At 41.4% G+C, this 22,740-nt stretch overlaps 1 protein-coding gene across 1 annotated transcript in view; it reads right to left on the reverse strand.

Moving 5' to 3' along the window:
- Nucleotides 1-2,732: 2,732 nt before the first annotated feature.
- The window catches only part of LOC119737185, a 118,763-nt gene continuing 98,755 nt past the window's right edge, over nt 2,733-22,740 (reverse strand). Inside the window, 12 exon segments of the mRNA XM_038211362.1 lie at nt 2,733-3,077; nt 4,517-4,666; nt 5,365-5,493; nt 6,330-6,522; nt 9,220-9,283; nt 9,621-9,854; nt 11,743-11,900; nt 13,678-13,814; nt 14,676-14,754; nt 15,927-16,014; nt 17,388-17,704; nt 20,486-20,659. Coding sequence (XP_038067290.1) covers nt 2,794-3,077; nt 4,517-4,666; nt 5,365-5,493; nt 6,330-6,522; nt 9,220-9,283; nt 9,621-9,854; nt 11,743-11,900; nt 13,678-13,814; nt 14,676-14,754; nt 15,927-16,014; nt 17,388-17,704; nt 20,486-20,659 — 2,007 coding nt within the window. The 3' untranslated portion in view covers nt 2,733-2,793.

The following is a 22,740-nucleotide window of genomic DNA, read 5'->3' on the forward strand; positions in this document are numbered from 1 at the left end:
AACACTTTAGAGGGGCAAAAATATTAACAGATGGCAAGAGAATGACTAGTTCTGTATAAACGACAATTACTTTGAACGGAGTCGGCATTATGGGCTCCGTAAACAAGTACTCCTTTAATGGCCAGAATAAGAGGCCTAGACTGGTTCCGGGTCCATTCACTGCACATTTAGAATGATCCAATGTTTTTGGGGGTGGGGATTAGTCTGTGAGACCATCGCAAGTAAAATTGAACGTATTCGCACCGACGACGCCTGACGATCATGCGAAGAAGGAATTTGTGGAGCTGTAACAGTGAAGTGAAAACAACTGCCTATTTGAGCTTAGTGAGACCACTCTTAGAATATGCTGCATCCGCATGGGACCCCTCAACAAAGCAGAACATTAACTCACTTGAAAGAGTTCAACGTCAAGCAGCTAGATTTTGCACAGGAAACTACCAAAGGGATACGGGAACTGTTACTAAACTTCTGGATGACTTGGGATGGGACACACTACAGAACAGAAGAAATCAACAGAAATTATGTATGCTCTACAAGATGAAAAATGGGTTGGTCGACATTCCACCTCACAACTATGTTCAGCCTAATACCAGAGATACGAGGGGAAACAACCAAAAGTTCATTCAAGTCAGTCACAAAGCTAGGGCCTTCAAAGATTCATTCTTCGTGTCAACTGTTAAACACTGGAACTCACTCTCCTCGGCTGCTGTGAACAGCGCAACACTAGCTGAATTCAAGGGACATATCAGTAACATCCACCAGTAGTCTATTTCCACACGCAGTGCGCAAGTTAGCGTTGATGTATCCGGCAGGATATTTTGCTGACTTAAACAATGGAGATGGAGAGAAGACGCTTTGGCTAATAGCTTTGGCACATTCAGGTCCGAATGTGCCAAAGCTATTGCGCACAAACCAGTACAGCGCAGTACCCACGCACACGCTGTGTGTCCCGTCCACGGGGCTCTCAAAAGTGATTAAAAATGTGCCCTCTTTTGTTGGCGCACGGAGCCCACAATTACTTGTCATAAACTAAGGCCAAGTTCGGGCAAGGACCATTAGTCGACTAGTGGTTGATTTGTGACGTACCTTACGCCTGCGCACTAATAGCAACGTGCGAACGTCTCTAGTCAAACGCTGGTCAAAATGTCATCGCAAAACTTCTGGATCCTGGCTCTCTGCTAGCGTTATGAATGCGCGCGGCTATTGGTTACCAGCGAAGCAACCAACCCCAGTAGGCTGGTTCCAAATAGTCGACTAGCGTAGTCAACCATCGTCGACTAGACAGAGTTCGGGCTAAGGTTAGTTTGGTCAACTATAGTCCTTGCGCGAACTTGGCCAATGGTACCCTGAAAATGTTTCGTTTTTTTACCATTCTTATGTAAAGACACGACACAATATTAATGCGTCATGAGCAAAATGGGAAAAAATTAACACAGCTGGTCTGTTGACATACGATGTACATAAAATGAGAAGAAATCCCTTGATCTCCCGAACATATTGGTGGAATAAATGTTTATGACTCGCATCTGACCACTGTTAACTTTGCTCTTATAGATTTTTATGCGACAAAAATTCTTTTAGTGCTATGGCTGGGGACGGAAGAATATGTGTAGAAGAGGCATTTGAGACATTCATACAGAAAAGCAACCATTACTGGGGCAAAAATCATTCTTTACCTGCAATGCATCATGAAAATGTCGACATCTGTTTGTAGACAACTGCCAAACGATTTTCATGCTGAGCTGATTCAAACTGAATTAACGTCAGCCTCCGACTGAAATTAGTTGTTTAGAGAAGGTATTTCTGAATTGCATTCTGAATGCCTAAACACAGGTGGGCTAATATCATTTGTGACCTGTCATCATGAGATGAGCTTGAAGTCGGACTTTTTTCAGAATTGAGATATTTATGTATCTTGATGCTGCAGAACAAGAGCTTTTCAATGGTTTACAATATTAAGGGGAGTTCAGTAACAGAAATATCGACCACTTAAATTACCTGACCTTGTAAAACTGATCCTTGAGAAAATTGTATTTAAAAATCCTGCAGTTGTGTGAATGCAGTCAAATAGATGGGGTGAAATAAGTTTTGAAGCTATTTTACAAACAAAACAAAATTTGGATAAAGGTAAAAACAGGACGTAAAGGTTAACCAGGGCATGTCAGATGACGCGTGTACACGCAAAAGTTTTGCGGTATTCGGAACGGATGACGGATAAACATGCACAGAGCAAGGCTGGAAATATCTGTCAGCGACCTGCTCGCAGTGAGCGAGGCTGGAAATATCAGGGTGTGCTACGGCCTGATGAGGTTCGTGAAAACAATCAAGCGCCCGGGTCCGGTCAATATCAAAACTGTCATTTCGTGGTGACAGGCCACAATTTGGTATCACTCTCAGGAAACAAGATTCTAAATTAGTCCCTATATTCAGTGGCGTCACCAGACTTTTCAGTCTGGGGGGCACAGGGGGGCACCAGCATTTGATGGGGGGGGGGCACTTAGGTGGATACGGATCGCCGTCCTGGGGGAGGGGTCTAAGGGGAGGGGGTGCCCCCCTCCCCTTTGGAAAATTTTCGCATACGGAGGATGGGCTAGATGCAAAATGGTGCCACATTTGATGCTAAATTCGATCTGAAGATATCTCCAGAAATTGCTATTTTCGAGGTAATGATTTTAACAACGCGCAGAATTTTTTTTACCAACCCAAATCTCAGATGGGGGGGCACTCGGGGGGGCACTAGGTTTTCCAGGGGGGCACGTGCCCCCCCTGGCCCCCCCTTGGCGACGCCACTGCCTATATTGTCACTGATGATTTCGTTCTTCCACCTGCTGACCCGTTTTCTTTGCTCGCCGAGAACGGCCTGCGGTCCACGCTGAGCATCTTCTTCTGTCTTGGGCTGCGTCTGCGGTGGCGGGGGGCTGACGCTGCCCTGGGGGCAGCGCCGTTCAGCTGGGAGGAGGCGGTGGAGGAGGTGGATGTGGAGATGGACGGGGTGCGAGATGAGGATGACTGAGGCTCAGCCCACTGGCGGGGCGGGGCTTGGTGAGGGGCTAAGCTGCTGACGGTGACCGAGGACACTGGAACAAAAATGAACCAGTCATTATGCGTTATCAGGTGATTTATAAAATGGTTACTTTAACTGTCATTATTATCATTTATTATACATGTAGTGTACTTTGTAACCCTGTATTTGAATTTTGTCATTTTGTGAGAACGGTACATCTGAACTTTATGAAATTTTTGTCAAAATTGATACAATGCTTTGCATGATGAAATATTGAAGGACTGTGATGTTTGCTTTCAATGGGTAAGACAAGTTTAATTTACAAAGGCATGCAACTTCAAATTAACAGAAAAGACAGTAAATTTAAAGCTTTACAAAACCCTCTGCGGAGTTTTCTAATTTTCAGCGGCAATATACGGAAGTAAAAAATAAAGAAAATCAGTTGATCGGAGTAAGAGTTTTGCAGGAACTAAAACGGTGTCTTAATCTGTAATCTGTAATTTCATCCTTGGGTTTTTACTTGGACAGAACATGAAACAACCTTTTTATACTCTGCTGCTGTTTTTAAGACAATCTTAATGCTTGTCTTGGTTGCTCATGATTGTTTTTGTTTTGCTCTGTTGGATAAATTCCTCCACCATACTCCTTTTCACAGCCCTCTCCTCCACAGTTGGTTTTGCTGCTTCTCTTCCTGTCTTATTTCCGGTCTTATGCCTCCCCCTCCTATTGGCCCTGTTTAACCCTCCCCTTCCTTTTTCCCCCCTTTTTTTCCCCCCCCCCCCCCTTCTCTTCTCCTTTCCCTATCTCACTCCCTCTGTGGTACTGCCCGGTTCTCCTATCCACTTCCTTTACTTAGCCTCCTCTGGCCTGCTCATTTTTTGAATCCCATATTATACTCCCTTGGACCTTTCCTCCCATGTGCAAATTTTGGTATTTTTTATTGTTTTGTGCTTGGTCTGTGTAATGTGTTTGTCATTGTGCAGGGTTGGAGAGAAATGCGCTATTGGCGACAGTGTTTTGTTTCACTTTTGTTTTTCTGCTTGGCAACCCTACACTGTCCACGTTGTGTCTTTCGTGTGTAGTGTTTACTTTGTTTCAAAATATTTTTTATCCTTTTGTTTTAATATCCAATTTTATGTATTGTTTCTGTAATTCTGTGTATATGTGAATTTGCCGAATAAAATATTATTATTATTATTATTAAGAGTTGCATGCCTGTTTACAAGTTTGGTAAATTTTGTCTTTAAACAAATGCTGGCAGGATTGAAACAGCGGTGCCGCCTAACTATTATAATTTATAAATTTCAAGCCACACCGGTTTGCAGCATCATGACTGCCTTCATCACAGGCAATAATCACAGGTGATTCCGGCAAGATATCCACAATGCAAATGGGACACCCCCCTCAAAAAAAAAAAAAATTAAGAAAGAAGGATAAGTGCCAACAGAATTTGTCTGTTGTCTTCGTACAATGACATAGCTCTAGAGATGCCCTGTGAGAGGTGGACAGTACCTGATGTGGATCGAGACGGAAGCTTGGGTGAATTTGATCGAGGTGAGGACATTCGTGAGGTCTTGACGACAGAGTCCAGGGTTTCATCTATCATCGTGGTGAAGGAGCTCCGATCGCAGGCTGCAAAGCACCCTTGCCAGGCCAGATACCCTGGGGATGATGAATGTCATGTGATGAAACACTGCCCAATGAGAAAACTGCATTTGACTCACGAACACGGACGGGGTGCAATGAACAAGTGATACCTGACAAAATGAAGTCTCTGCCCAAACCTTAGGGAGGGGTCGGGATAAGAGGCAGCCTTGGTCAAGGCGATCAACGAAAGTGTCCAATGATCGAAATTTGGCGGCTAACATAAAACAGTAGCCGGGTGCTATGCACTCACACGTATTGTACGTAGCGCGAACAGCAACCTCACGCGGCTAGGCTACAGTATGCAAATCACTGGTGCCGGACGACCACCTTGGAACAACTGTTCACCTTGGCTGAATTTCCAGCCATGACCTCATATGCGATTTAAGATCAGATAGGAAAGTTACATTCTCCAAGAAGTTTGGAGTCTACAGACCAAATATAACTCCAGCGACAAAATTGCCCGAAAAAGATAGGCCAACACGAGACTTGTTCCAATGAGTTTGACCAGCATCAACTTCTTAGTATTCTGTGCACTAGCCGCATGAGGTTGCTGTTCGTGCTTTGTACAGTACGTGTGAGTGCATAGTACATTGCACTGTTTTATGTATGTTAGCAGCCATCTGTGGATCAACGGACATTATCGTCAATTACCTTGTCCAAGGCTAGATTAGAGAAGGGAGATTGTAGGGAACAAGTTTCGATCGTTGAGTTACCTTCAGGATGGAGGATGATTATCGTTGGTGTTGCTAGGACACCAAACAGCTCAGCAACACTGACAACGGAAGATGGTAATGAGCCAACTGGCATCCCCTCATTACCAGATGCCTTCTCTCCACTCTGTCCTGTAAATTGAAAATCATAAAAATATTGTTTTAAAAAGTGCTGAAATCGGTTCAAAGGCTCTTGTCTCAGTCCAAATGAGCAGCTTTGCTTGTCACTCAATTGAGATTGACTTGTGATGGTTTAAGATGACCTGTGATGCTTCAAGACCGACTTGTAATGGACTTATGTGACGGTAATTTGTGTTGACTTGTGCTGACTTGTGATCTATTTGTGACTGAGCTGTGGTGAACTGTAATGACTTGATTATGACAACTTCCTTGTGACGAGGCTTGTGGTTGCCTTGTGATTGCGTGTTATTGATTTCTGAGTTGACTTCTTGGTTTCACTTGTGATGACTTGTAATAAACTCATCATGTCATCATGACGTCATAATGACGTCATCATGTGTCATAAATTATGACGTCATTTTACAGGTGCATTTTTCAATGGCCTACATCTAGAGAACCACAAGACCGATTGAGTTCAAACTTTGTATGTACACATTTCGGGATGTGTTATAGATGAAAACTGAGGTGAGGTCATGATAACGTCATCATAATATTACATATGGATTTTTTGACATTTTTAAGTTCTTTGCCGTATCTGGATAATAATTATTAAGATGCAAAATGGGAAGTGACTTCAAACTGACATCATCAACTGATTTTAATAAATGTTTAAACTTTTGTATTTTTTGGCTACTAGCAAACTAGTACAATATCTGAACGGCAAGAAAAGCACATACTCATAAACTAAATGCAGAAAAGCCCTATATTCTGTTTTCAAACAGACTTTGACCTCTAGTTTGTGACTTATTATACTTCGATTACAATTACAGCTTTCGACAACACCCTACCTCTATCAGAGCTGCTTGCTGAGCTTGCCCGACTGCCAGGCATCAGGCCTGTATCGCTGGTGCTGCAGCTGCAGCTGTGACGAATCACATTGTCATCTTTCCAGCCCTGCATTACAATCTGCTGTGACAGGGTCTGGAGGTGGGTAGAGTTTGGGGACTCTTTGCTGTTACAGCAGCACGCAAGACATATCACCTGAGGGTCAGAGATGCATTGTCTTGAGTTATATTCAGATGATAATGGTTTTTTTTATACAGTATACATATCCACCAGTATTGATGTTTAAAGCTATAGTCCATCATTTGCAGCCATCCGAAAAAGTAACTGGCGTATTATTGTTGAAAAACATACTTGGTTGAAAGATAGTAAGTGGACATCTCCCTGTGAAATTAATCTTTCTGGCAAGCTATCATTTTGAAGTAATCAATGAAAGAAGGCCTTTCCAACGGTGCGTCTTAAGACGCACCGTAGGAAAATTTAAATTAGTAGTTCGTTTTGTTATTTGGCGCAGCGCGCGCAACCATTGGCACGACGCACAGGCGTGCACGGTTGCTATAATTCGTCGGATCAGTGCGCGACATCGCGTATAGCTGCAATTCGAAACAATTTAAAACATGATTCAGCAATTTTTGATTTGAAATTAAGATCCTAGAATGCTGTTTTTCTCGGAAATACAGCTGAAGCTGTGCTGAAACTTCATCAGGTTAGTTGTTTAGTATCCTTCATTAGATTTTGAAGACTTTTGTTGCTTCAAACGAACAAAATGCACAAATTACAAATGATGGACTACATCTTTAAGGTACTGTACATCAGTATAACTTCCACTCAGTTGGCCCATAAAACACTCCACAGACAATCTCAGCTCCGTGGGGAGTGTACAACTCGATGCTGCCATTTCAGTACAAAGCAGTTATCTATCGCAGTAACCATCTCTGCCCTCACAGGTACTCATTTACTCATGGGTGAGGAGAAGCAATGGTGTCTTGCCCAGGGACACAGGTCTCAAATCCCAGGCCGGACTTGCACACACAACCTGCAGAATTACCTGCGGCCCTCGAGTTCAATGCTCCATATAATGAGGCCACAGCTCTCCATGTTGAGTTGTAGCCAAGTCCGACACAAGTCAATCGGAAGAAAGGTCCCAATGACCAATAAATGCCTTTGCTTCCATTCATGTGAAGGGCTTGTGACTTGACTCGAGACTGAATGCAGAGAAGAAACTGGCATATGGCAAAAAAAATCGGAAAATACGTCGAACAAAAATACGTGTCCGAAATCTGGGCCGCGCTGCAGTTACACACATGTACATGCATGTACAATACACTTCATGCCCAATTTTCAGACACCAACTCCAGCTTAATTATTTTTGATTCAAACAAAATTTTACGATGACAAAAAAAATGGTCAGTGTTTTCATTGCATAAAACGCCTGAATTACGGTTAGAGTGAAGGAGTCATCAACAAAGAAGTTCACTTCTTACTTTAAAAGTCGAGGGAAAAGTCCGAAAGACAAGGGCACCGTTCATGGTGCTTCAATCATGACAATGATTCAACCACACAACACCACTACTCCACGTACATGTACTTGCATTCGTACGTGGGGAAAAATCAGGCATTATCGTCTTTCTCTTCCAACAAATGCCAGTGAAATGTTAAATGCTCTCTTCGCTATTCTCGAGATAATCATCATGATTTTTAAAGCATTGCATTTTGTACTTGTAACTAAATCTGAAACCTCCGAAAATCACACAACATAATGATTTTATCCACTGGATCGTTCACGAGGCCACCCGTTCCCGACCGGCGCAGCCATGTGCTACGCGCGAAGGCGCGCGACGCCATGTTGTGGGACAAGCGTATATCTATTCATGCACATTTTGTCCCACAACATGGCGTCGCGCACCTTCACGTGCAAGCGGTCTATAGAATGATTCCATGCATGCACTTGCCCCGAGGTACGAGAAGTAAGCATTATTTCCCCTTGTTATAATTTAGAACTCCCAAAGGCAAAATCGTATTGGAGTGTTGTGGTCCAATGGTTACAGTGTTCCACTCTTGCTTTGATACGTGGGTTCCAACCCTAACGGGAACATGGTGCTTGTGTTCTTGGGCAAGACACTTTACTAAAATTACCTCTCTCCACCATGGAGTATAAATGTGTACCTGTTAAGGCAGAGGCCACAATGCGCTGACTCAAACTGTCGCTAAATCTGGTCTCATGGCCTGATGATCTGGCATGTCTGGGGTAATAATTTTGAAGCACTTAAGACCTTTGGTATAGAGTGCTATACAGGGTGAGTAAAAAAAAAAAAAAACGAAACCCACATGTCGAGACCTTTGTTTTATTTAAGTTCTGCATGTAGCACTTTCAAAATCTAGGATATGAAAGCCCCATTCATAGGCTTTCTTTTAGTACAAGATTCATTCAAATCACTCATGTACTTTTCAAGTTACGAAATTGTAAACACAACCACCGTTATAAAGTTCTGTCCACGGATCACAAGTAGGTAAGTGCTCTTTTAGCAAAATGAAAACAAATCACATAGGGATGTGTGTGTATTGTTTTTGTTTTGCTGAAAGAACGCACACCTTTTTTTGTGATCCGTGGACAGAACTTTAAAACAGTGATTGTGTTTAAAATTCCGTAACTTGAAAGGTACATGAGTGATCTGAATGATTTTTGTACTAAAAGAAAGCTTAAGAATTGGGCTTTCATATCCTAGATTTTGAAAGGGCTAAATGCAGGACTTCACTAAAATAAAGATCCCGACATTTGGGTTTCGTTTTTTTTTTACTCACCCTGTATAACCATTTTGTTTTTATTATTATAATTAATGTTATTATAAACAGCCATACCAATATCCATACATCTACAGTGCAAGAACAAAGTACCTTTCCTGCTCTGTTTTTGGCATAGTCTACAAAGTAGTCCATCATCTTCTTTGAAGCAAGACACCTGTAGAAAAGTGAAAATATAAAAACCAAAAACGTTATTGCTAAATACCTTTGAGTCCAATCATGTACTTTTCAAGTTACGGAAATTTGGAATACTTCAACATTTTCAGAATTCCTTGCTTTCCAAATATTTTAGACCCTCCATGCACCTACAATCAAATTCATAATACTCACTTTCTGGATTCTAAGGCTCAATGCCAAGCAGCTCACGAGTTTATAGTAACTTTGAAAAGTACCTAACTACAGCACCAACACACACGTTGACTGTACATTTCACTACATACTTCAAGAATCTGTGATAGCACTCAGCTATGGATGTTAGCCTAGCATATACTGACCAGCGTGTCCAGAACAGTAGCAGGGTTGGACAGCGGTTGGTGAGCTTGGTGGGGACTAGGAGGTGCGGGGACCGGTCAAAGACATCCAGCACGGTGACCGAGGCCGGCGGGATGCGTCGGCTGGCCAGGTCAAGCTGCTGATGGAGACCCATGATCAGGGCCGAGGATGAGGATCCAGGGGAGACCTCCGAGGCTAGGGTCTGCTGGTAGCTGCAGCAGCCTTCCTGGGGGTGCCTAGATTCACAAGAAAAAGAGGGGATTGATAATGAGGGTGACCAGGGCTGGTGGAATGCGAAGGCTTTCCGGGTCTAGCTGCTGGTGGGGACTCAAAATGCATACAGATATTATTTGGGTGAGAAGGGTTGCCGTTCCTATGGATCTCCATTTTGTGAAATTCTTTTCAAAGACAAATTACTTTAAGTAGTTCCGGCGACTTGTGCCTCATTTTAATGGGTTTGGTCACAACAAGGTTAATTAGCCAAGAGAAACAAAAAACAAGTCAGGACGAAGTGACTCAATATCAGGTTTCTTTGTCAAGCATTAATGACTATTTGTGCCAAGTTTGATGAGTTTATACCAATATGCACACCAGGCCCCCATACTCCACAAGCGGGATGCAAGGCAACTGCTAGCTAGGAGGATGAAGGAGGTGTTACAACCAGTGTTTTTGAGGCTTTGCATGGTGGAGATACTAAATCATGAAAGGTTTGTGGAAACACCATGTGCGAATAATTTCTCAACTAAGAGAATGGTTCTGAAAAATGCAGAACCAGAGGTATAAACTCAACATTCCGGTCAGTATGCTCTGACCGTCTTCAGGAGAATCCTGAACATTCTCCTGAAGACAGTCAGAGCATACTGACCGGAACGTCGAGTTTATACCTCTGGTTCTTTTCAGTACCATTCTCTTTAGTTGAGAAATTATTCGCACATGGTGTTTCCGCAAACCTTTCTTTAGTTACAACCAGTGTTGTAGTCAAGTCTATCACAAGTACTTTCACAGGTCTAGTCACAGGTCCTTTCATAAGTCATTTCACAAGCAATGGGATGAGTAACGACACAGAAATGCTTTTGTAACAGTTATTTGAATAAATCTTAAAATTAATGTGGCCTGACGTTGCGAACTTAGCAAGTTCTTCTTCAGAGGCTAAAACAGAAATGACAGAGGTACATACATTAACACGGGGATGCACACAAACAGTTATTTGAATAGTTAGTGACTTGACTTGAGACTGAAGCACTTGTGATGAACTTGCAACGACTAGTTATGGACTGGACCTCAACACTGGTTACAAAACCACAGCTTTTGCAGTGTAATAGCCACAGTTACAAGTTCATCACAAGTCATCCAGTTTCAAGTCAGGTCACAAGGTATTCAAATTATCTGTGACAACCACTCATCACCCTGTTACTTACATGTACCGCTATGTCCACACTTGTGACTGACTTGTGACTGACTTGTGAGTGACTTGAGGTTCCTGAAGCAGGCATGACCCCGAGCTTAAAGATATAGTCCATCATTTGTAATTTGTGCATTTTTTTTTCGTTTGAAGCAACAAAAGTGTTCAAAATCTAATGAAGGATACTGAACAACTAACCTGATGAAGTTTCAGCTCAGCTTCAGCTGTATATTTCGAGAAAAACAGCATTCTAGGATCTCAATTTCAAATCAAAAATTGCTGAATCATGTTTTGAATTGGGCCTGAATTCAGCATCCAAGACACGTTCTCACTGAGCCGGTTGCAGCTATATGCGATGTTGCGCACTGTCCCGACGAATTATAGCAAACCGCACGCGCGTGTGCGTCGTGCCAATGCTTGCACGCGCTTCGCCAAATAACAAAACGAACTACTAATTAAAATTTTCCTACAGTGCGTCTTAAGACCGCACCATTGGAAAGGTCTTCTTTCGTTGATTACTTCAAAATGACAGCTTGCCAGAAAGAATAATTTCACAGGGAGTTTACTATCTTTCAACCAAGTATGTTTTTCAACAATAATTACGCCAGTTACTTTTCGGATGGCTGTAAATGATGGACTCTGGCTTTAAGAAATGACACACGCCCATGCAAAGTCGGCAACAATTAACACATAGATAGCACACACTGCTCTGCTCTTCCTACCTGCTGTCCTTACGATGCACTGAGTGCAGGCAGTAGCTGGTGAACGGCAGGAATGGACTAGTGTCTACGACGGTGACATCTGATGGCTCACTGTTTCCCACTGGATGGTCGGTGGTGGCAACCACGCAGATCTTATGCAGGCCATCATAAGCACTCAACTGCAAACAATAGACATAGCACAATAAATAGATAAGGATGAACAGATAGCCTTGAAGAACACAATGGACACAATGCCTCTATTTTCTCTTAACCCTCCGAGCAGCGAAGTGGTGATTTCATTCTCCACATTTTCCAATGGGCCAATAAGGCCAAGCTTCCATGTAATCCTCACCCCCTCTATACACCACAAGCCTGTAGACTCCCATTGGCCAGACCCTACCCACTCCGGAGTAAGGAGTGTTGAAAGACAGAAGCCAAGATGGTGCCCAATGCCTTTGTGCAGTAATGGGAGATCTTAGTGGCCAACCCCTAAGTGCCACCGATCCCTTTGTGTCAACCCCTCGTGCCGCCAGGAGCCCAGACAGGTTGTAAACAATCCCTGGACATGTGAATGACCTATATCTTGTGCATGTACAGGCATGCCAGGGTTATTGACCTATAAACACATGTGGTGATTAAATTCTCCACGTGGTTCCACTGTGTGATTTTTTTTGATAAGCTGCTCGGAGGGTAATGTGTCTTCTTAATGGTTGACCATTAGTTTAATCCTTGTTTCAGGTCTAATGATTCAGCTAGGTCTAATGAATGAATCAGACGGTATGATGATTTCAAACCCTTTACAAGTATTAGACTGTTACTTCAATGATTAGATTATTTTCTACGTATTGCCACCTTCATCTTAGTCTATGATACACGAGCAGATTTGGTGATTAATGATGCAACTAGACTGCATCTTGACCTCGAGATTCTAACCATTCAGCGGGCGCATTCTATATCGGGTCTTCGGTAACCCGCTGTGATAGCCAATATTGGGTTTTATTAGATCTCTATGCCCGTTGTTTTATTACAAAAACATGGCCTCCAAATTGACCATTCAACAGCTTAGTCCACATTTTGGAATGAAATGACGCCACGTTGACTCAGATTGGCTGGCAAGAGAGGTCGCATAAATTTGCATACTTAGACATATCAGACGTTGGACCAGAGACATAGAGGGCTCCATTGGACAACGGGTGATACTTGGACTACCTTCATCAATGCCATGAGAAAAAATCTTGCCATTGTGAATACAAACGTCAAAACGGTGATAAAACATCTTTTGTCATTTATTTATTTAATTGTAATCTTTAACGAGGGTAGTCCATTTCAGTTTCAAAAAACTGCTTTCCAAAGGAGCCCTCACATTAAAATTACATGGAAACAAAATGAAACAAAAAGAAAATAAAATTACAAAAAAAACCAAGAATTTACAAAAAAACTTTACACAAAACATACAGTATGAGTAAAAACTAACAGAGAGCATTAAAAACACTTATTGCACATTCATACCCAAAAAATCTGCAAAGTAAATAATTTTTTTTTTTTAAATATATGTATTCTTGATTTGGGGGGGGGAAAAAATTACATGGCATTACATGGAGTCCCCCAGCAAACCTAAAAAAGCAGGGAGTGAAAAGAAAAAAAAAAGTACACAAAAAATGACACCAAACCCCCCCTCAAAAAAAAACAAAACAGTGCGAGCAAAAAGCAAAACATTACAGTAATCCCGATTTATACATGTCAAAAATATTAATGCTAAGAAAAAAAATGAGGCTGTAAAATAAATGCCATGTCATTCCTGCACAAATATGCATTTGCTTCAAGACAACTGTTAAAGCCAATTTGAGTCGGCTTGAGTCAACCACGTTTGTAAATTATGAAAAATGTTCGAACTTTAGATCAAACCCTACATAAGTTTTAAGTTGAATGTTATTGATTGAAGAAAAGCCTACTGACCTGCAGACATATACGGTCCATGTTTGAGTGTAGGAGGAAGCCGTTCTGCTTGCCGTTGACCAAGACCTTGTAGCCAGAGAGGTTCACGTCTTTGTTCTCATGAACTGGGTTCCACTCCACATCCACTGCTACAGTGCCTACGAGAAAAAGAGCAGATCTTCCAACCTTAACATAGGCCGAGAGCACCACTGAAGGAAAAGTAATTGTTTTCCCTTATGGAACATCAAGTAACTCACATCTGAATCTAATATGACCCGATCGTCCACACCTCCATCGCTAGGTGTAAAATGCGAAGACAATGCAGTGGTTACAGTGTTGATTTAAAGCTATAGTCCTTCATTTGCAGCCATCCGAAAAAGTAACTGGCGTAATTATTGTTGAAAAACATACTTGGTTGAAAGATAGTAAGGGGACTAAACTCCCTGTCAAATTAATCTTTCTGGCAAGCTTTCATTTTGAAGTAATCAACGAAAGAAGGCCTTTCCAATGGTGCGTCTTAAGACGCACCGTAGGACAATTTAAATTAGTAGTTCGTTTTGTTATTCGGCGCAGCACGCGCAAGCATTAGCACGACGCACAGGCGCACGCGGTTGCTATAATTTGTCGGATCAGTGCGCGACATCGCATATAGCTGCAATTCAAAACAATTCAAAACATGATTCAGCAACTTTTGATTTGAAATTGAGATCCTAGAATGCTGTTTTTCTCGGAATATACAGCTGAAGCTGAGCTGAAACTTCATCAGGTTAGTTGTTCAGTATCCTTCATTAGATTTTGAGCACTTTTGTTGCTTCAAACCAACAAAATGCACAAATTACAAATGATGGACTATATCTTTAAGGGGAACCAAAAGATTGAGCAGACACAAATGTATGCACACAATACTTGGCAAACACACTACTGCAAATTAGGGTGACATTACCCTGAAACAAAAAATGCTATGCAATGCCTTGTATGCTGTCAATGTTGCAATTATGTATCATCATGTTGATGGATACCTGTGTATGGGAGGAGTGTTTCCAGGACTTGAAACAGCTGATCTTCAATCTCTGCCAGAGCTGATAAAGCATCCGAAATCTGTACAAAGGAAGGAATAACATACGCGTTTGATGTGACTTGTGCATTTTCTTTTTCCTTTCAGTTTACTTCTTCTTTTATTTTATTTTCACTACAAAGAAAACAGTTTCGACAGAAATTCTATTGCTCCCCAAATAGAGTAGGTCAGAAATGAGAATAGAAATGAAAGGGAACATCCTTGAACAGAGACTCTCTGCCGACAGCCTTCACAGTAAATAACTTCACTTCATTCACCCTCTTGCTGCTTAACCCTGCGCAGCGTTTACAAAAAATGTTTATCAGAACTCGCCAACGGCGGCCCTTTGGGCCACCGGTACTTTCCCCGCACTACGCAAGACCCTATTCATGTCAAAACAACAAAAAGCCACGTGCCAGACAGTGTCCAGGCAGTTGCCAGACAGTACAACTGGCGGCTGTGGTTGGCGGCTGTGGTTTGCGGCTATGAAGGGAGATGGCTGTGTCAAGTTACAGGTGTTTGTATATGTTTCAATGAGACTTGGCAGGAGGCCTGGTCGAAAGTTTGTTGACACGGCCTGGGTGAAGCCCTGGCTGCAAAGTTCATTGAACCAGCTGATTTGGCAAGGGTTGAATGAGGATTAGATGGAAGGTGACCGTCATTGACCCTCATTTTTTTTTCTCAAAAAATTCGGTCACCTGCGTACCCATGGTCAACGGTACAGAGGTAACTCTGCGCAGGGTTAAAAGGTCAATGGTCAAAAATTCCATCCTCTCCCCCCGGCATACTCTTAGCAAACCAATGAGGGTCTTGACCAATATTGACCCAAGTATAACCAGGCTCAGAATGTACGTCTCCATAGGAGGGTTAACAAAACAAAATAAAAGTTGCCATGAGACAAATCAGCCGAACAGAGAACACAACTCCAGTCAATGAACGTTTGCATTTTCTATGGAATTCACATGTAAGGTTCAATTCTGAAGTAGCAATTTGAATAAGCCTTTTCGGAATTCCAACTGCGCATTCATAACCTGTGACAACGCGCATTGTTTGTCTCAAATGGCCTTTGACATCATCGCGCCACTGACTTTACAAAAAGGCTGTTTGTGCATTGTGGGTACTGTCAAAGGGCATTTGAGACAAACAATGTGCGTTGTCACAGGTTACGAATGCGCGCAGTTGGAACTCCGAAAAGGCTTATTCTGATAGGGCTTACCTCTGTTGTATGGTCTGCATATTCCAGGTCACCTGGCGGTAGACCCGGGTTACTTGCCTGCTGATAGCTGATCAACTCTTGAAGCAGCCTGGGGGTTATAAACAACACATTCTCATTTCACTGGAAATTTGCATCAGGAAAGGATGTCAACTTTCAAACTTGGTTGAGCTTTGAAAAAGTACTGTTAAATGCATATGATATGAATGCTCAGTGCTCTCCTCGTTTTTTTTAGAGAAAACAACTTAGGCCAAAAAAAAAAAGAAGTCGGTCTCTGGTCAGCGCGCGCGTCGATTTTAATCATGCGCGTCGATCTTTTTTTTTTCAAAATGTTCCGCGATAGCTCCAACAGCGCCCTCTATTTCCGCACCTCCTCAATTTTTTTTACCCCAGAGCACCAAGGAATGGGAAATTGCACCAAGGCAAATTATGGAGGACACCAATGTACATGAGGACACCAAAAAAGCAAAAGAAGCCGCGTGGCCGCGTCAATTCCGGAACTTTGGTCTGACCAGAGACCGAATATTTTTTTTTTTTTGGCCTTACACTGCAAATATATTATGGTACCGATATCTATCACTGCACCGTGAAACATTTATATGAATGAATTGAATGTTTTTCACAAAAGTTTACAAACAACCCCCCAAAATACAATATAAAGTTGTGCTAATGTTCATGAAGATTCAGATCCACTTTTTTTGTTTTAACAATGCACGATTGTCAACCCATCTTCATTTGTTTGAAGGGCAACAAATGTGTAAAGTCACATGCTATAAAAACGCCTCTATCTCATTTTAAAGATATAGTCCATCATTTGTAATTTGTGCATTTTGTTCGTTTGAAGCAACAAAAGTGTTCAAAATCTAACGAAGGATACTGAACAACTAGCCCGATGAAGTTTCAGCTCAGCTTCAGCTATATATTCCGAGAAAAACAGCATTCTAGGATCTCAATCTCAAATCAAAAGTTGCTGAATCATGTTTTGAATTGTTTGGAATTGCCGCTATAGGTGATGTCGCGCACTGATCCGATGAATTATAGCAACCGCGCGCGCGTGTCGTGCCAATCCTTGCGCGCGCTGCGTCGAATAACAAAACAAACTACTAATTTAAATTTTCCTACGGTGCGTCTTAAGACGCACCATTGGAAAGGCCTTCTTTCGTTGATTACTTCAAAATGATAGCTTGCCAGAAAGAATAATTTCACAGGGAGTTTAGTCCACTTACTATCTTTCAACCAAGTATGGTTTTCAATTATAATACGCCAGTTACTTTTTCGGATGGCTGCAAATGATGGACTATAGCTTTAACCAAATTTGAAAGAACCAGTATCAGGCTGTGCTTATGTTCGTTATTCCCCAAAATGTACAATGTTAATCAATCTTCATTTTATCCAATAAAACCAAAAAAAAAGGAAATTCGGTTTGAATCTACGCAACCCCAAGCCAAGCCCCATCAAACCCACCTGTGTCTGACATTGACCAAATGGCAGGCCTCGATCTCAAGCGCCCGGCGCTCTTCCAACCCCCTGACCGTCACCCGGACTGTAGGGGGCGCTGGCCGCCGCGCCACGTACTGCTTGCTCAGTGGGCGGGACCGCAGGGCCTTGCCCATCCCACCCACGTGGGTGTCCAGCAGGATCGTGTGGGCAGCGTGGGGAGAGAGGTGGGGGAATTCGGCCCAGCGCTGGTCCGGAGGCAAGGGGCCGAGGGTCTTGAGGGGCTGGCGTCGGTTCGGAGGTGTCGCCTTGTGGCCGGTGCCCAAGTCTTCGATACACATCACCTGCAAAACAGAAAAATGATCATCAGTGTTATTTACAAATGGTCACTCTGTATAGACCTTATGCATTTCAGATGTCCGAGAAGGTGTTCTTTGTCATTTTAAAGGGAATGTACATGTACAACATTTGCTTTTGCTGCAATTTTCAGAAATAAATGGATTTGGAGGATTAGTATGTTATAGCAAATATTGTTAAACTGACTTGTTTCACGTTTTGGGGTTGTGGATGGAAAAACCAAGAAAACCAATCATGTTCTTGTAGTCTGGTTCCCTGACTCCACCTAAGATGAAACGGAGCAATTTATAGACTTTGGGGAATTGTAAGCTCAGAGAATCAGTCTAGCTGGCTTGTACCCCTTCACAGGTGTGTAATCAACTGCAAAGAAAATGCGGAATAACTAAATATAAAAAATAAGGAGCAGTTTTTTAAAAAAGCCAGTTTTCTCCAACGCTGGTCGGCCGACCAGCGTTGGAAAAATACACTTTTTCTTAAAAATGTCAGTACACCAGGAGCCACGATTTTACAGGATATTTCAGACTGTCATTCCTTAACAATCCAGTAAGGTATTTCGTGATAATTTGATCATTTCGTTTTTTGTGACTTTTTCTGTCCCTTTAAAGGGAAAATACAACATTTGCAAACATCGAAAAATAAAACTACCAAGTTTTTACGAAATACACAACAGGATGTTGGTAAATGACAGTCTAAAGCATCCTGTAAAATTATTGCACCTGGTGTGAAGTCACTTTCAAGAAAATGGTAATTTTGTATACATTTCCAACGGTGGTCGGCCGACCACCGTTGGAAAAACCTAACTATTTTTCAACTACTGCTCCAAATGTACATTTTTTTTTCAGTCCAAATTTTGTTTGCTATTGGTTGCATGTTCTGAATGGGTGCAGGCCAGCTAGACTGGTTCCCTTATCGTACAATTTTCCGGCATCTATAAATTAATCCATTTAATCTTCAGTGGAGTCAGGGAACCAGACTACTCGAACATTTTTGTTTTTCTTAGTTTTTCCAGCATTTTCCAACACAAAACTTCAAACATGTCAGTGTAACAATAATTTGATATATTATACTAACCCCACAAATAGTTCATTTCTGAAAATTAAAGCAAATGCCAATGATGTACATTCCCTTTAATTAGTAACAATTGAACAACATGTTTACTCATGGCTATCCAGTACAAAACCACTGCCCACTAACTCCGCCTTAAAGATATAGTCCATCATTTGTAATTTGTGCATTGTGTTCGTTTGAAGCAACAAAAGTGCTCAAAATCTAATGAAGGATACTGAGCAACTAACCTGATGAAGTTTCAGCTAAGCTTCAGCTGTATATTCCGGAAAAAAAACAGCATTCTAAGATCTCAATTTCAAATCAAAAGTTGCTGAATCATGTTTTGAATTGTTTTGAATTGCAGCTATACCCGATGTCACGCACTGATCCGACGAATTACAGCAACCGCGCGCGCCTGTGCGTCGTTCCAAGGCTTGCGCGCGCTGCGCCGAATAACAAAACGAACTACTAATTTTACATTGTCCTATGGAAAGGCCTTCTTTCGTTGATTACCTCAAAATGACAGTTTGCCAGAAAGAATAATTTCACAGGGAGTTTAGTCCCCTTACTATCTTTCAACCAAGTATGTTTTCCAACAATAATACACCAGTTACTTTTCGGATGGCTGCAAATGATGGGACTTATAGCTTTAACGCATAAGGTCTATTGAACATCAAGTCTTCAGAGCCTTGAAACCACCTAGGACCCCTCTCATAAAGGTGTGCAGCCAAACTAGTCTGACAATTTATAGTAGACAAATCAGTATGTTTCGTTTATAAGATATACTCAAAATAGTTGAAAACTCAAATTTCCATAAAAAACATGCTGACGTCATCATGATGTCACATCAATTCTTACCTACAACACATCCCTGTCTATGCACATACAAAGTTTCATCCCAATTGGACTTGTAGTTCTCTAGATATAAGTCTTGGAAATACACATCTTGAAGATGCCGTCACATGAAATGTGATGATGTCATAATGATACCCATGTTAGCGAAACATATTTGATCTATATGGCCTTTGCTTTTAATTAAGTTTGATTGGAGCATTGACAGTGTCCAAAGTGGCAGCCAGAAAAATCGTGTACAAAGTCTATGGGATTCGGGATGGAACAAAAAGAAGAAAAAAGATGAAAAAAAGAAGAAAAAAAGGCAAACAAAGCATAACAAAAGCCAACTTTTTCCCAACTATGTAAAAAAGCCAACAAAGGAAAATATTCTAATAATAATAATAATAATAACAGAGTCTTATATAGCGCACGTATCTTCCAACAATTAGGTACTCAAGGCGCTAGTTATTATGTCTATTATTAAAGAAAGGTAAATAAAGTATAAGAAAAATATGAGACCCATTATGTAGCACCTTATTAGGGTTGACAAGGTGCTGCGGCGTATATTGCTGCCACTGCCAGAAACACCGGGGCAAACCCCTTCTCTAATAGCGATAAGTGTCACTGGGTTCTTGTACGTGCATTACACAACAAACGGGACCTACGGCTTTACGTCCCATCCGAAGGACGAGGCAATAATGGTAAAGTGCCTTGCTCAAGAACACAAGCACCATGTTCCCACGGTCAGGTTTCAAACTCATGTACCACGGCACACAAATCGAACACCGTAACCATTGGACCACAGCTGTAAATTCTCTGTTCTCTGAAAACAAATTTTGTATTTCTAGTACGAACTCCAACTTAATGCCTCCTGTAGGACAACAAACCTTGTAGTGTTGCACTTTAGCTCCCCCCGTGGCTTTAGGCTCGGGCCATGTAACTTTGATGGCATTGAGTTTGGTGGTAGCCGTTCGGTGTAAGGCAGGGGGCACGACCCCTGGCCAGGTCACAACAGCCGGCTCCGATGCTTGACTGTGAAGATGGGCAATACTGCACAAGGCCTGAGAAAGGAAATCCAATAAGTATCTTTTAAAGGGAATATACAACATTTGCAAAAATCGAAAAATAAAACTACCAAGTTTTAATGAAATACCTTACTAGGATGTTGGTAAATGACAGTCTAAAGCATCCTGTAAAATTATGGCACCTGGTGTTGAGTCATTTTCAAGAAAGTGGTATTTTTGTATACATTTCCAACGGTGGTCGGCCGACCACCGTTGGAGAAACCTAACTATTTTTCAACTACTGCTCCAAATTTACAATTTTTTTTCAGTCCAAATTTTGTTTGCTATTGGTTACATGTTCATGAACGGGTGCAGGCCAGCTAGACTGGTTCCCTTACCTTACAATTTTCCGACATCTATAAATTGATCCATTTTATCTTTAGTGGAGTCAGGGAACCAGACTACTTGAACATTTCCGTTTTTCTTGGTTTTTCCAGCATTTTCGAACACAAAACTTCAAACATGTCAGTGTAACAATATTTGATCTATTATACTAACCCCTCAAATAGTTCATTTCTGAAAATTACAGCAAAAGCCAATGATCTACATTCCCTTTAACTATAATAACTATTTTATTAAATAGCAAACAACAAAATCCATTTGCTAAGCAAGACAGTTACTGTTTAAACAACAATTACAGGACATCAAATACTTTGGATTGGTTTCAGCTGTTCTATTCTATTTTACAATTCTTTTTCCTAAGCGTTCAGCGTTTTAAAGCAATATTGTCTATTTTAGCATCTCACGCACATCCTTAATTTGACTGGCCGAGAGCATGTCACATAGTACATGTATATGCTATTTTTATCATCTTGTTATGCGTGGCTCAAAAACTATGCAGTCTCACTCTGGGAAAATACTATCCACATAGCAACCAACATATAGCAATTGGCAATCTATGTTCACACGAATATGGGTGTGTGCATTTCGTACAATTTTCCCACACGCTAAAAAGTCTTTGGTATAAACATTGCACGAAGGGATAGTTTGGGTAAATTGCACGTACATTTTTAACAAATTTCAAATTACAATGGAAGTACGCTCGTACTGGATTTTGGCTTTACTATTTGGATTTTTCTTGGGCCTTATTAAGCAGATACTGACTGCTTTAAAGAGGTTGTGGAATGCTCGAAGACATTTCCGTCATTTTTCGGGTATATGTAGCCTAAGGTGTGATGAAATGAAAACGACTATTGTGTCTGTCATGAAATGAGTACAAAAGGTACTTTTGAGAGCTGTTTTTCAGGTTCTGTTTGGAAACGAACGTGCAATTTGTGTAAAAGTCGTCGTTTGGGGCAGCAAACAAAACATAGTAAATCGTGACGTAATAAACAGGACTCGTTTATACTACGCTGCATAGGGAGTCCTGTTTATTACGTCACGATTTACTACGTTTTGTTTGTTGCCCCCAACGACGACTTTTACACAAATTGCACGTTCGGGTCGAAACAGGCATGACAGGACTTGAAAAACAGCTCTCAAAAGTACCTTTTGTACTCATTTCATGACAGATACAATAGTCGTTTTTATTTCATCACACCTTAGGCTACATATACCCGAAAAATGACGGAAATGTTTTCGAGCATTCCACCTCTTTAACACCAGGTATAATAAAGCTAACCTCCGCTATCAGCTTGGTTATCCATGGAGTGTTCTATTTTGAGAGAACGCTCCATGGATCACCTAGGGAGGCTCATTTTACAACACTTGAAGCAGTCAATATTTGTATACTATTAACTGGGAACTGCAAGTACAGCTTGGATGCTTGATCAATTAACCTATGGCGGTAGCATCACGTCAACACAGCTCTTGAAATATGTGGCCTGTTCTGTCAAAAGCAGACGCTTCTGGGCAGAGGTTGAAATATTAAAGATAGGGCAAAAAAACGATGTGGGGGTGATTTTTTTTGGATTTTCTAATTCTTGTATATTTTCAATCCTGCACATGTCTAAAATATACAATAAAAGTTTGAAACCCTAATTTGAACTCTAAATATAGTATTTTTGATGATTTGCTAGGTATATCAGTTAAAGAAATTACTGTTTTATGACGTTCGTGGCCATTTTCTCCGTTTTCAA

This window comes from Patiria miniata, unplaced genomic scaffold (genome assembly GCF_015706575.1).
Source record: "Patiria miniata isolate m_02_andy unplaced genomic scaffold, ASM1570657v1 HiC_scaffold_3, whole genome shotgun sequence".
Taxonomy (NCBI): domain Eukaryota; kingdom Metazoa; phylum Echinodermata; class Asteroidea; order Valvatida; family Asterinidae; genus Patiria; species Patiria miniata.